Here is a 14400-nt window from a genome sequence, read left to right as displayed (position 1 = left end):
AATGAATATTATGCTTAGAGAAAAGGAAGGTTTTAAGGTACTGCAGCCTCAGTATTTGCAGCTTCCTTTACTACTGCCTGTTTTCTTCAGTTGTGATACACGAATGCACACCATTATCTGTAAATGTCAGGAATTAAGAGGGAGGTAGGGTGTGAGGGTGGCGGATTGGGGTGGTCGGAGGGGTAGCCATAGCCAGAATGGTTGACAATAAATTATTTGTATCTTCTATGACTTTTAGCTATGTCATGAAGTTGGAACTATATTGGGATGAAGCTAAGACAGGGTGTATACGACCCGGGAGATCCGGGAAAAACCCGGGAATTTTTTCATCCGGTAGAAAACCAGGAAACACCCGGGAATTTTTTAGAATTCTGGTATCTTTTTGTTTTGTTTTAGTTTTCAATTAATTTTTTTTAAATTTTGACTGGTAAGAAATAATACTCTGACAAAGGATATAACTGCATCCTGCTACTGCAGAATAATACTGCAGCAATAAAACATGAACGAGGGAAAAAAATAAAATAAAACTTAAGTTGCAAAGGAAATGTGCCATGTACACAACATAACACAGTACTCCTACAAGCGTCTGCCAGTAGAAAAATGTGTCAAAGGCTTTAGGAAGACTATGCAATGCTTCATAACAACGAATTGCCTCCGATGAGCATGACGTCAAAACTGTTTACATTAGATTCGTGTGAGCAGTTGCGAGTGAGCCCAAGCACATGCATGCGCTTCTGGCTACAAACGTATGGCTGTTAGCTGTATAAGCAAGCAGCAAGATGCTACCCGGAAAAATTATACTGGCGCGCGCAAGCTGCCATATTCACTGGGAGCAAACCGGGGTATCTGCCTCGGGAGGCAATTTCAGTCAAGCGTTAATCGCCTTGCAGTACAATGAAGTTATTTTTGTCGGTTTTGCTAAAGAAATATGGGTTTATTAATCTTTTCCGCTGAGGCAGTCAATTTATTTGAAACCAAGTGTTTAATTCCACACTATTGGCTAGTTTCAACTGTTTGCTGTATTTCAAAAGAGCATGGTTCAAATGGCTCTGAGCGCTATGGGACTTAACTTCTGAGGTCATCAGTCCCCTAGGACTTAGAACTACTTAAACCTAACTAACCTAAGGACATCACACACATCCATGCCCAAGGCAGGATCCGAACCTGCAACCGTAGCAGTCGCGCGGTTCCAGACTGTAGCGCCTAGAACTGCTCGGCCACCACGGTCGGCTCAAAAGAGCATGTTTTCAACTTATAGCATGTATGGTATTATGCCATAATAAAAAAACCAAAAATGAGACAATACAGTACTGGTACTCAAAATATTTATTATTTTTAATGATTGCTTATATCAGATCCTGTAACTGTTTTAAATATTCCAGTAAAACTTTACTCAAAAGTTGAAGCCTTAGTAGTGAATGCAACTTTTTGCAATAAATATTGTGTTCGTATTTTCAGGTTCAGGACTCTTATTACACACTTGTATAACTTTAAAAGGTGTGTTGTGAATAAAAATCAACAAAAATTAAAGGAATTTGTGTTTTTTAAATTTCTGGTGGTGGCCGTAAAGTACCCCTCCACTAGATGTAAACATTAAGGAAAATGAGTTGGTATAGCTAAGAATGTGCTAAAGGTTATTTCCAGGTCATACAAAGAAAGCATTTCAAGTAGGCCTAATGAATCCATCTACTTTATAGAATCATTGGACTCAGCAATAAAATTGACCACTCCTAATGTCTGTATATTTACAGTCCATGATAAGTACTGTTGCTGGAAGCACCTTTATCTGCAAATGTAATTGCCAGGATACTCTAGTTGACAAAAATTCAGATCGGAGGATTGCTGAGTGGCTAACGACCAGGGAACTGCAGACTGATAATCCTTTGAGCCACAATGGTTTCTGCTGCAAACCAACATTTTATTCATTTTGACCGGCTGCTGAGGCTGAGCGGTTCTAGGCACTTCAGTTTGGAACCACGCTGCTGCTACGGTCGCAGGTTCGAATCCTGCCTCGGGCGTGGATGTATGTGATGTCCTTAGGTTAATTAGGTTTAAGTAGTTCTAAGTCTAGGGGACTGATGACCTCAGATGTTAAGTCCCATAGTGCTTGGAGCCATTTTTTATTAATTTTGTTTTGAATGTACTAGTGTCTTTAATATGAGACAACTGATCCTACTAAAGCCTGATTTAGGACTTTAGTAACATTGGTGGTTTCATACTAAAGGCACTGCTACTTTGAAATAAAATGAGTAAAATGGTGGTTTGTGGCAGAAGCCTGTGGTGCTCAAATGGTTAAAGAGTTATTCATTCTCAGGCAGAGGACAGGGCATTGTAGCCCAAAATGAAGCTTCAGCACCATCACCGAGACTTAAAAATCTGATGAATAACAGCAGCAAACGTAAAAGACTAGCTCCAATCCTACAGAACCATGTTTCTCTTGTGACCTCTGATGACTTCCGAGAAAACATTTCTAATGTTGAGATTGAGTATGAAGTAGTCTTCAAGGCTGCAGAGGAGAAAGTTCCTTGTCAGTTCAAACTGCTACTGTATCATACCAACAGGTGGCAAAAGATGCTGCATTGTCTTACATGGAACATGATTCTCTGGAAATCACTATCTTTTATTCGAGCATTAAAATGCTTACTGTACTAGAAGCAATAGCTGTGAGGGTTTAGATATCCTGTTGTTTCTCCAGCCCTAACACTTGTTCTCTTCCATATTCTCATCTTCATTTACTTATTCTCCTTATTATATCTGCTCCCATCATTTTCCTATGCTCATTCATCCCTCTGTTGTTTCCTTCTTTCGTTCTTCCCTCTCTCTTACCTCTTAGATGTTAAGTGCATTGCCACTGACATCCAAAATTAAAACTGTCATATAATTCGGTAATAATATGACTGTTATTACCTAATGCCTTTGGTACATGATAAGAAACTAATGTATGAGGAAAGCTAAATTATATGAAGAAGTAGCAGTCACATTAAGCAATACAAATCACTATAAACCAGCGATAAATGTATTTTGAAAGAAATTTTGTCTTCTGTAATGCATACGCTGCTGCTGATGATGGGGCATGTGCCTAACACTAGTCTGGCATGATGGTTTTATTGTTAGCAGCAATGCATTTATGTAAGGGGCAGTCAAGTGAAAACTATTCATATGGAAAAAACTAAGTAAACTGTTTATTATTTCAAAAGTAATTGTCATAAGTGTTAATACATTTATTCCACTGTGAGACAAGATGGTCAATGCCTTCATGGAAAAATGTTTGCTGTTGCCTATAGACCATGATTGTACCGAGGCTTGCACCTCTTCATCCAAAGCAAATGAACGGCCACAAATGTCTTTCTTCCAGGTTCCAAAAATATGGAAATTGTATGCAGAGAGATCAGGACTGTATGGAGTGTGTATAACGGCTTTCCAACAAAACTTCTGCAGCAGAGTTGGAAATAGCCTTGGCTGCATGTGGGTGGTCATTATACTGCAACAGAATGACACCATCTGTTAATACTCCTGGGTGTTTGGACTTAATGACACACTTCAATTTTTGCAAAGCGTCCTTGTACTGCTGTGCATTAATTGTGACCCTGTGTTCCAGAAAGTCAGCAAGCAGTGGGGCCTTGCAGCAAAAGAAAATAGTCATTGTGCCTGTTGTTTCAGCAATGTTGCAGATGTTTTGCTGGGAAGCCCATATCCATCCTCCATAGACTCCTGTTCTCTCCCCATGTGGTTTTCATATTTTTGAGACATGAAGAAAGACATTTGTGGCTGTCCATTTGATTCGGGTGAAGAGTTGCATACCAGGGTACAATCATGGTTCCTTAGGCAACCACAAACATTTTTCCATTAAGGCATTGACCGTTTTGTGTCACAGTGGGACAAATGTAGACAGTTAAAGCAATTACTTTTGAAACAATAAACAGTTTCCTTACTTTTTTCCATCTGACTTATTTTCGTGTTACTGCTCCTTATATAACTGTTAAGTCTCAGATCCCAGAACCCTTACATTCAAATATCATGGTGTGAAGTATTATTGTTTGATGGCTAACAATGTAGTTAGGAGATACAAGTAACACAAGTGGTTGCTACCTGTCCATAAGGTTGTAATTGATGATAAATCTGTGTTCATAATTTCTTACTATCCCTAGCCTTATGTTTATGACAATCCCAGATGTACTAAAAGTATACATTTTTAGTATTTCATAAAGTGTAATGTGTTTCATTGACTGATCTAATTTGATGCCACTAATGTCAAGGAAGTGTTACCTTGATTTGAAAGGCCTGTATCTATTGTTTAATTTTTAATGAAACCAGTGATGCTTTTACTCATAGGTTTACGGTAGATGCTTAAATTACTGTTTGATCAGTAAGAGGTACTAAAAGGGTATTATGTAGGAGTGTGTGTATGGCGAACATAGAGCTATATTTCTTTGCACTCACTTTCTGTTTCTTTTTTGATGATTCTTCGTTCAGTCGTTCAGCAGTAGTGTTCTTCCTCATTTCAGAAACATTACTGAGGAGTACTTGGATAAATTATTTGGGAAATATGGTACAATTGTGCAGAAGAACTTACTTAAAGACAAAATAACAGGACTTCCAAGAGGTGTTGCGTTTGTGAGGTAAGTGAAGTACTGTAACAGGTATCATGTTGCAAACTTGCAGAAACATTTAAATACACTTGCATTGTTTAAAGGGCAAAACAGTAGGTATCTATGCTTTGTTCATTGTATGTTGTTGTTTGAGTTGGTCCTATGTGTGCATGATAAGACTATATCATTGCAATTTTTTGTTTTCTACTTTCTTAATTTGACTTTCAGTATTGCATTTGCACATGACAGTTCAAAAGAGTTGGCATACTGAAACAGAGTATAGAGGAAATATTTGAAGGTCGAGCCGGAGATTTTCATTTTTTAAGGATAAAACTTTTAATTTTTGACTACCACAGATCAGCCTGTTTAGAGTATAGTGTTTTCCTTCCAGATGTTGTGCTGTGTGACACTCATTCCTTAAGAAAGACATGAAAGTAAGTTTATGTGGGGAGTTTAACACAAAATATAAACTGATATTCCAGAGAAAAGAATCTTCGTGGATTTACTTGAATCTTACCAACCCGGCACAGAAAGTTTATTTTACAACTAGAGTTCTTGGATACAGTTTTCACCCTCAAAGACATTGTCTTCATAGACTGTTCTCTAATTGGTGGGCACAGCAGCCTCTCCGATCATGATACACAGGTAGAAATGCTGAAAGGAATCAAGACAAAGTTGTGTTCCAAAATAGCAAACAAAACACTTAGATACATGAATCCATGTGCAGCACAGATATTTGGAGCCAATCTCAAAAGGTGAACTTGGTAAGAAATCTGTATCTATTTATACACTATTATAGAAAGACCAGGTTGGAATATCAATAATATTATGAAAAGGATAGATTACTACTCACTGTAGAAATGTCATGGTGAGTTGCAGATGGATATGGTGGAAGACTGTTACACATTGAGCTTTCGGCCAGAATGGCCAGAGGTATTTGGGGGGGGGGGGGGTGGAAGTGTAGGAAATGGACATAGAGAGGGAGGGGGAGGAGGTGATAGACAGAGAGGGAGGCAGAAGGATATTAGGGAATATTTCCAGTTCCCACAAATATTTTGCAGCTGCGGAAATTGATAGTTTCGCTAGTCTGCAATATAGACAGCTTGCACAGTAAATGTAATACATCTGTACAAACCTTTATCACTTTCTTCGACAGCTCTTTTTCATTAAAAAAAGAAAAATACAGGCAGATATTCTGTGCTAATGAGCAACCAGTTTGGATAACAAATTATGTTAGAACATCATATAGAAGGGGACTGGAGCTGTATCAGTATGAAAGCCATTCATAGACAAATTATGGAACTTCACTGCAGAATGTAGAAGAATGTCATCAGGCAAGCTAAAAGAATGTACAGTATTACTCTAAGAGAATAGATATTTCTCTGAAAAAATTGAAACTATTTAGTCATCTGTGAAAGAGAGTACTCATAACATAATACCGTATTTACTCGAATCTAAGCCGCACTCGAATCTAAGCCTCACTTGGAAAAATGAGGCTCGAAATGAAGGGGAAAAAAAAAAAAAAAAATTCCCGAATCTAACCCGCACCTGAAATTTGAGACTCGAAATTCAAGGGGAGAGAAAAGTTGGTCCATTGTAATACGAGACACAATTTAGGTCGAATGAATGACAATACAGCTACAGTAGTTTGGTTCGAGTCGTAAGCTTAGGAGTTAAGCTTTACCAGGTAGCCATTGCTATGCGTCAGGCGCTCAGTCCATATTTATACGGGTACCCATCCTTTTTCACGTGCTTCGTCTGGTTTGAATCGATTGCTTATTTTGCTTTGATCTTATAAGGTCTGTTTTCTTTGTTATAGGTGTTTACGTCACTCTAAGCTGAAAATGCATTACTGTACTGTGTATATAATAGAGGGAAACATTCCACGTGGGAAAAATATATTTAAAAAGAAAGATGATGAGACTTACCCAACAAAAGCGCTGGCAGGTCGATAGACACACAAATAAACACAAACATACACACAAAACTCTAGCTTTCGCAACCAACGGTTGCCTCGTCAGGAAAGAGGGAAGGAGAAGGAAAGACAAAAGGATTGGGTTTTAAGGGAGAGGGTAAGGAGTCATTCCAATCCCGGGAGCGGAAAGACTTACCTTAGGGGGAAAAAAGGACAGGTTTCACTGGCACACACACACATATCCATCCACACATACACAGACACAAGCAGACATTTGTAAAGGCAAAGAGTTTGGGCCAAACTCTTTGCCTTTACAAATGTCTGCTTGTGTCTGTGTATGTGTGGATGGATATGTGTGTGTGTGCCAGTGAAACCTGTCCTTTTTTCCCCCTAAGGTAAGTCTTTCCGCTCCCGGGATTGGAATGACTCCTTACCCTCTCCCTTAAAACCCAATCCTTTTGTCTTTCCTTCTCCTTCCCTCTTTCCTGACGAGGCAACCGTTGGTTGCGAAAGCTAGAGTTTTGTGTGTATGTTTGTGTTTATTTGTGTGTCTATCGACCTGCCAGCGCTTTTGTTGGGTAAGTCTCATCATCTTTCTTTTTAAATATATTACTGTACTGTGTCATGCATTGTTTGTCACATTCTGATAGTGCGTGTTTACGGTCTGTCGCCGATTGCGGCATGGCTTGCTTTTGTGCGCGCTACCGCCGCTTACAATAAATAAATAAATAAAGAAAAAAAGAGAGAGAGAGAGAGAGAGAGAGAGAGAGAGAGAAATCGTCCCATTAGCGAAACAATGGCAAGAGACTGCTATTTGTTGTTACTTACACTGCTGCTTTCTTTGTTAATGATCAACAAGAACCAAATAATAGACTGCGTATGATAGAACATGTTCTGAACGAGAGTTAAGCGAAAATTTTTCTCCATTTGAAAATCTTTGCTGCCGCTTCTTTAGTACATCAAATTCTGCACAGAAATTAGAGTCATCTTAGATTTAAAAATCTAGTCAGTTGCCGCGCTTAATTTCTGACTGTATCACTATTAGGCATAAGAATAATATGAATATAAACATGACACGATATGTATATTCTTCCGCGTTTGCTGTTGTCTCTCTCGAGTTTCGTAGTTTATTTGGCAGACAGGATTTAAATGAGATAGCAGCAAATACGAAAGAATACATAGCAAAATGTTTATATTCATATTATTCTTATGGTGAAGAGAATACTGCAAGTGATTCACATTTCATCAGGTTCCTATTAGCAACCATCTCTTCTCACAGGTAGAAAAAAATTCAGAATGTAGAGTTGGCCATATTGACAAACATTTTTTTTTTTACGCAGAGGTTTTGGCGCCAGTATTTATCTTTGTGCCCACAAAGCATGCCTGTGTAGCACTACATATATTTGATGGCAGAAGTTAGTTGTGGCGGCACCTACCAACATTTTTAAGAACTTCCGTTTGCTTTGCACTCGATTCTAAGCCGCAAGCGGTTTTTTGGATTACAAAAACCGGAAAAAAAGTGCGGCTTGGATTCGAGTAAATACGGTAAGCTCTGAGAATGAAACAGTTAGTGATCCATCAGAATTGTGTAAAATATTTAATAATTGTTTTCTGTCAGTTCTGGACAGGTTTAATCAAAATTTTATTTCTACAGTTAAAAATGCATAACTCTTAAAAGCTGGTCTTCCAGGACTATTTTATCACATGTAGTTAGAGGAAATGAACAAAGGTGAAATTAAATCAAGTATTTAATGCTATAGAGTGAAGAGCTCCATGGATATGATGAAACTGCAGTTAAGACTATGAAAACCGAGGCTCCATATTAATTCTGTACTCACAAGGTGATTGTGCCTGCTCTTCATCACCGATTTTGTCCAAATTTATGGTATGTACAGGACTTGGCCAGAAATGAAAATGAGAGTAGTGGTGGCTCCAGATGGCCTAGTGTTTAGAAGAAATAGCAGTTTTTGTACAGGTCACGTAAGGCACGAGACCTCATGTTGGTGTAGTCTAAATGCAGCGGTTGGCGCGTCGGAAAGAATACAGGATGGTAATCTGAGGGTCTTCAGCTTGAGTCCCTATACTGAATTTTTTTGTTTTATATTTTCAGTTTTTACATTATTCACACTGCAAATAAACCGAAATAATGCTCAGTATGTTGTATTTATTAATATTTTTGTGAAAGGCATGAAAAGGAAAACCAAAAGAAAATTTGGGTATGCAAATAAATTACATTGAATATCATTCCAGCACATGTAAATTAGCAGCTGTAAAGTAATAAACATATCTAACTTTATGTACAATGTCATCGTGTACAGCCTACAATTTCTTTCTGGAAATCTATTTGCAATCCCAGGTGTTTCCCGCCCCCCCCCCCCTCCCCCACGACTTTCATGATAATATCAATAAATACAATATACTGATTATTATTTATGTTTATTTGCAGTATAAGTAACATAAAAATTGAAAATAAAGGAAAGTTTCCACATAGTGGCTCAGTCCCAAGACTCTTGGATTACCGTTCTTTTCTCTTTCCATTGCGCCAATCGCTGACTGGAAACTATACTAACATATATGACTCGCACTTCACCTGATTCACCCCAAAATAGATATTTTTTTTTAATGTTAGGCCACCTCGAGCTCCAATTTCTGTTACTTTTGTTTCAGGCCAAACCCTGCTTATATAATAAATTTTAACTAAATCAGTGTAACGAGTAAGCCCAGTCCTCTTGTCAGTCACCTGTGGAACGTCTTCGAGTTGTGCTCAGTTTCTTGACCCCCCTCTGGGGGCTCAGCATTCATTTACTGAGTACGGGCTCGAAACCCTGGGGCTCCTTAACTTGGGACTGGTAAGGGCCGCCAGCGCTCTGTCACTGTAAACTCTGGGCATGCTTCAGTGACCACCATGCGGCGCAGTGGTAGAATGTTGTGTTTTGGGGGAAGGGGGGGGGGGGGTCTTTGGCTTCACTGCCTGGATCACGAGGAAGGTACACACGTACATAAAAACACCCTCAACCTCAACGTGTGCTATGTGCTTATTAGATGAATGGCTGTTGAGGTCTCTAGCGAGCAACCTCTGGGGCACCTGCCACTCCCCAGTTGTACAAGGCTTGCTCAGGCATGTAGGGCTATGCCTTGGTTGATGGTTTGTTTCCCTAGCATCTCAAGGGATCCCTGTAGAACGGTCTCATCAAACAACTACTGCTAACGGGATGGGTGTACCATCAGGAAGTACCTACACCCACTCCTCAAAGAGAGCTTGGTTGGTTAGTCCTCCCGAAAAGGAATCTCCGAATCATAGTAACAGGGCATTAGTGTGCCATAACACTTTCATTGTAATCAAGCGAACAGGGGAAACCTTTGAGAAGATCTCACCTTTCTATATTCACAAGACATTGGAAGGTATTGCTGGGTCTCCGGAAAATCTCAAACGACTTTGTAATGGAACACTTTTAGTTGAAACTGCTAATTCCAACCAAATATCTAAGCTTCTGGGATGTAAGGCCCAGTTGAGGCTGATTTGCGTAACACCCTTAACTTGAGTAAGGGCATGGTTACCTGCTCCAATATAATGGAGATTTCAAAATGTCCTTTCACAGTTTTCTTCAGCCTCAGGAGTAGAAAGAAGTTGCAGTCCCCCGTACAGGACGAATGCAGTGGCTGAGGCAACATAACAGTTTGGTTTTTTGCCAAAAAATCATGAACAAGCATTGAAGTGTGAGTGGGAGCATTATCGTGATGCCATTTGCATGAATTATTTTGTCACAATTCTGGTCATTTTCTTCGGATTGCTTGATGCAAACGGCACACAATTTCCAGGTAGTATTCCTTATTGACCATGCGATCATAAGGCAGGAACTCGTTATGAACTGTCCCATTACAATTGAATAAAATGGGAGGATTGGGCCTTGGTTTCAATGTCATACCCATATCTCATGTTTCATCGCTTCTTTAGAAGTTCTGGATTGTTGTCGACTTCATTCAGCAATTTGTGAGCGGTGTCTGTGTGACGTTGTTTTTCATCAAAATTCAACCATTTTGTAACAAACTTTGCTGCTACATGTTTCATGCCCAAAACATCCAAAGAAACTGCTTGGCATGATATGTAAATTGAGGGGGATCCCTGCTGTAAGCTGCAGGAGGACATTAAGCGGAAACAGTGATGATGAGTGAAAATGTGTGCCGGATCTGGATTCAAACATGGTATCTCGAGCGTACTAGGCAGATGTGGTAATCATTGCGCCATCTGAGACATTTATATGTTATGTGTATGTGTGGTATCTGTTATTTTGGACATGTTGGAAAGGACAGACACCATGCATTCATATGATTGATAAGCCTAGCTGGGCAATGGATCCAACTTTTTAATTGTAAATGCACAAATACATCAGACGTCTTGTGGGAATCTCTGAGTAGTGAACAGGAGTATAGTGGACAGGGACTGCGGATAGATGGCGCTTGATGGGAGTGTGGATAGGCCGTGAGGTGTGTCGAGATCATCTGCGCAGTTAGATAATGCTGCGTCCCAGATGTGCCGTGGTTACCGCACCTACCTAGTAAGCAGGAGATCCCAGAGTCGAATCCTGGTCTAGTACACATTTGCACTCATCACTGCTGATTCCACTTAATCTCATGCTGCAGCTGACAGCAGTGATCCCCCTTCAATTCACATATAATGTTTCACAACTGCAGATACTGTGTGATGTCTGTTTTTTCAGACATGTCTGACACATTCATATAATGTATACTTGGCATGAGCCATAGGATATGCTGACATCATCAGCAACCACTCTGATAAGGTGGTTCGACAATATTCAAGAACCATTTTCTTCACTTATTCCACATTGTTGTCGGTAATTGATACATTATGGCATCCAGGGTGGTCGTTGTCTTCAGTGCCCTCTCTACCCTCTTTGAAAAATATTTATACCATTCGTAAACTCTTGTCTTACTCATAGTATATTCGCCAAAGGCCAAAGTCTATATTTCGAATATGGTGCTGCACTTCATTCCATTATTGAAGCAAAATTGAATGCAAATCTAAATGCTAACATACATCAGGAACAAGTGTACGAACAGGGTGATAAAGATAAAAATAATAATAATAATAATTTAATACTGGAAGCACAAAGCCCATGAAATAAAAAAAATTCCCTTACTTTTTGATCATTATTGGTGACAAAATTCTTGTTCTGTGGATCTGCATGCTCACTCCATAGGTAAATTTGCGAACACATGCATCAAGTAAGTAAATGAACTTGTCTGTCCGACTTGGGTGATGGTAGAAGGCAAAAGAGTGAGGTAGAAACTGGTTATTTTTTTCAATTGTTAAAATCGGAATACACCTTGTGATAATAGCTTAATTAAGGCTGATGTCTGTGAAATATTTTAGAAACGCTTGAAGTGGTATCAAGACATGATAATGATGAAGTATGAAAGATATAGCATGTGGATCCCTGAGTGTCACATCGAGAAGGTGGACACATACTCAGAGAGGACACTCAGCAGTGGCAATTGAGTGGAGACCAATGTCTTGAAGTTATCCAAGGGATCACACAGATTACGCAATAGCCTTGTAGTGTGTTTGTCCTGCAATTGCGAAAGTAGCAGATCAAATAGCTGTTAGCTTTCTGATTCAGTCCATGTGCTTCATTGTCTTTCAGATATTTTTTGAATCTGCAAATTATATGCTTGGGAAAGGAACTGTGCATTGAAGACTCTTGGATCCCTCCTGATAAAGTACGTATGCTTACGTTGTATGTTTCACCTTGCATCGTTTAGTTTCTCTGTATCAGTATTTTTAATCACAGATGACCCAGTGGTTGCAGTGTAGTGCGGTCAATTAATGCGTAACATTCTTCTTGCTGCCAGGGTGTGTGCCGTGAAACCTAGTAGTAGAGGTAGGGTTCCAGTCAATTTATTTCAAGACCCGCATGGCAGAGAAAGTAACTTAAGAGTGTTATTGATACAAGTAAGTTTAAGCTCACATTCTCTGTGAAGATGAAGGTAGTATTAGCTTCGTGTTGAATGTGCAGGGGACATATTCTGAGTTTATGGTTTTGCATGAAGGCTCATTGAGCTTTGGGTCCAGAGACAGTCATTTAGAGGCAGCATCATGTGGTTCTGTTTGTGCTTGTGGGCTTAACAATCCCTTTTTCTGGCCTAAATTCATTTTAGCGTTTTGACGTAAGGCAGGTGTCTCGGAGAGATGGATTATCTGGGAGCATTTCTATTAATAAAGTAATAAGGTAAGTTTACAGTATGGTAAACTGCAGAACGACACTAATGAGTTGTAAAGTTGAGTTGCTACACAACATAAGTTCATTCCTGTACCTAGCCTCAGGCACCATGACACAAGTAGGTGAGTAAATAGTTAGCATTCAAAACTAAAATCACAGCTAAACTCCCTGATAAGTTCAAAATCCTCTGTAATTCTTAATATTTCTCTTGTAATATTTTCTATAGTTTGATCTGTTACATGCTAACCATATTGTAACTTTTAAGTACATAATTCCATACCCGGAGAATCTTTAAAAGTGGCAGCCTGCAATATCCCCTTGCAACTGTAGAGTTGAGTCTTGTTATATGAACAGTTGGGGGCAAAAAAGCCTGACATGTGTATGAAATATTTAAAGTACCAAATGATGTTCTTACAAGTACATTACGTGTTGGTAGGGCTCAAAATTCTGTGTGTGTGGCTGACATGTGGGATACCAATTCATTTCTAAACTTCTTTTCCTGTGCATCAGTTTTCCTCTCTGAATGGGTCTATTTCAGACTACTCCCTAATGACAACCTGGCTCGCTTGTAGGATGTAGATTATGACTTTTTCCACTTTCTTCATTTATTTACCCCATGTATATCTGTTAATTTATATTCAGTCTCCACATCTGGGTTTGGCCTCCAGTTTTTCTAAATTTTTTTTATAGAAGTCCTGGCCATACAGTGAATGTTGCCCAATACTCAGCATGATAGGCAGTTCACATGGACACAGTGTCATGACCACGCAGGGATCACACTACTGTTGCCCGATCTTTCACTTTCCTGGGCATGCCAAGGAGTCTTATCTGTCTGGGGGCACAGTGTCTGTCTGTTTGTCTGGGGACATCATGTCTCTCGACACCGACCATTGAGCCAGGTGGCCTTTGCTTTGACTGTGTGCCTTCATTCAGAATAGGCAGTATCATGGCAGACATCGTAAGAAGACAGAAATTATCTGCTTGTGGCTGCAAGGCTTCGTTAATCTCTATTGACAGACTGTGCAGATTGTTGTGATCCTAGTAACCTTTTCTCTTTGACCACTCCGTGGCAGGGAAGCAAAATCAAACGACTTGCACTCACTCCCCTCAGTTTCTGGTTTGCATCCGAAACAAGTGGTGCCCTTTCTGTGTACTAAGCAAATGCCCTTTGTGGAGAATACTGAAAACATATTTGGTGAACTTTCTTCCCTTAGTAAAGTACAAAGTGGTTCCATATTAACTATGACAGCAAATCCTTCCCAGTCCTAGGCATTACTCTCTTGTAAACAACTTAGTGATGTACTTGTTACAATTGCACCTCATAAGAGCCTAATCATGGGACAGAGTTTAACTTTTCACCAAGATGTAACACTGCAGATACACAAAGAACTGTGTGAACATTTGGAGAAGTGAGGAATCAGATTCACACATCGAGGACTGCCAAACTACAAGGGTGACACTCGAGCAGTCATCCTCACTTTTGTCAGGGATTCGTTTCCAGAGGAGGCCAAAATCATGGTTTACCACTGCAATGTGTAGCTGAATTCCCCCTTCCTTTGGCCCCTGCCCCACACCATGCAGTGCTGTAAACATCAGTGCTTCGGGTAAACATCTAAGACAAAATAAAGAACGACGCACCATGAAGGAATTATCTGAA

The 14400-nt window shown here is 39.6% G+C and overlaps 1 protein-coding gene across 3 annotated transcripts in view; it reads left to right on the top strand.

Moving 5' to 3' along the window:
* LOC126100734 (protein sex-lethal-like) overlaps positions 1–14400 on the top strand; it is a 92012-nt gene that overhangs the window by 34504 nt on the left and 43108 nt on the right. For all 3 annotated transcript variants that reach the window (XM_049911354.1, XM_049911356.1, XM_049911355.1), the window contains exon 4: positions 4506–4619. In XM_049911354.1, the coding sequence (XP_049767311.1) occupies positions 4506–4619 (114 nt within the window). The remainder of the gene's footprint in view (positions 1–4505; positions 4620–14400) is intronic.

This window comes from Schistocerca cancellata, chromosome 9 (assembly GCF_023864275.1).
Source record: "Schistocerca cancellata isolate TAMUIC-IGC-003103 chromosome 9, iqSchCanc2.1, whole genome shotgun sequence".
Taxonomy (NCBI): Eukaryota; Metazoa; Arthropoda; class Insecta; order Orthoptera; family Acrididae; genus Schistocerca; species Schistocerca cancellata.
The sequence above is the reverse complement of the archived record's forward strand: the minus strand, read 5'-3'. Positions and strand labels throughout refer to the sequence as shown.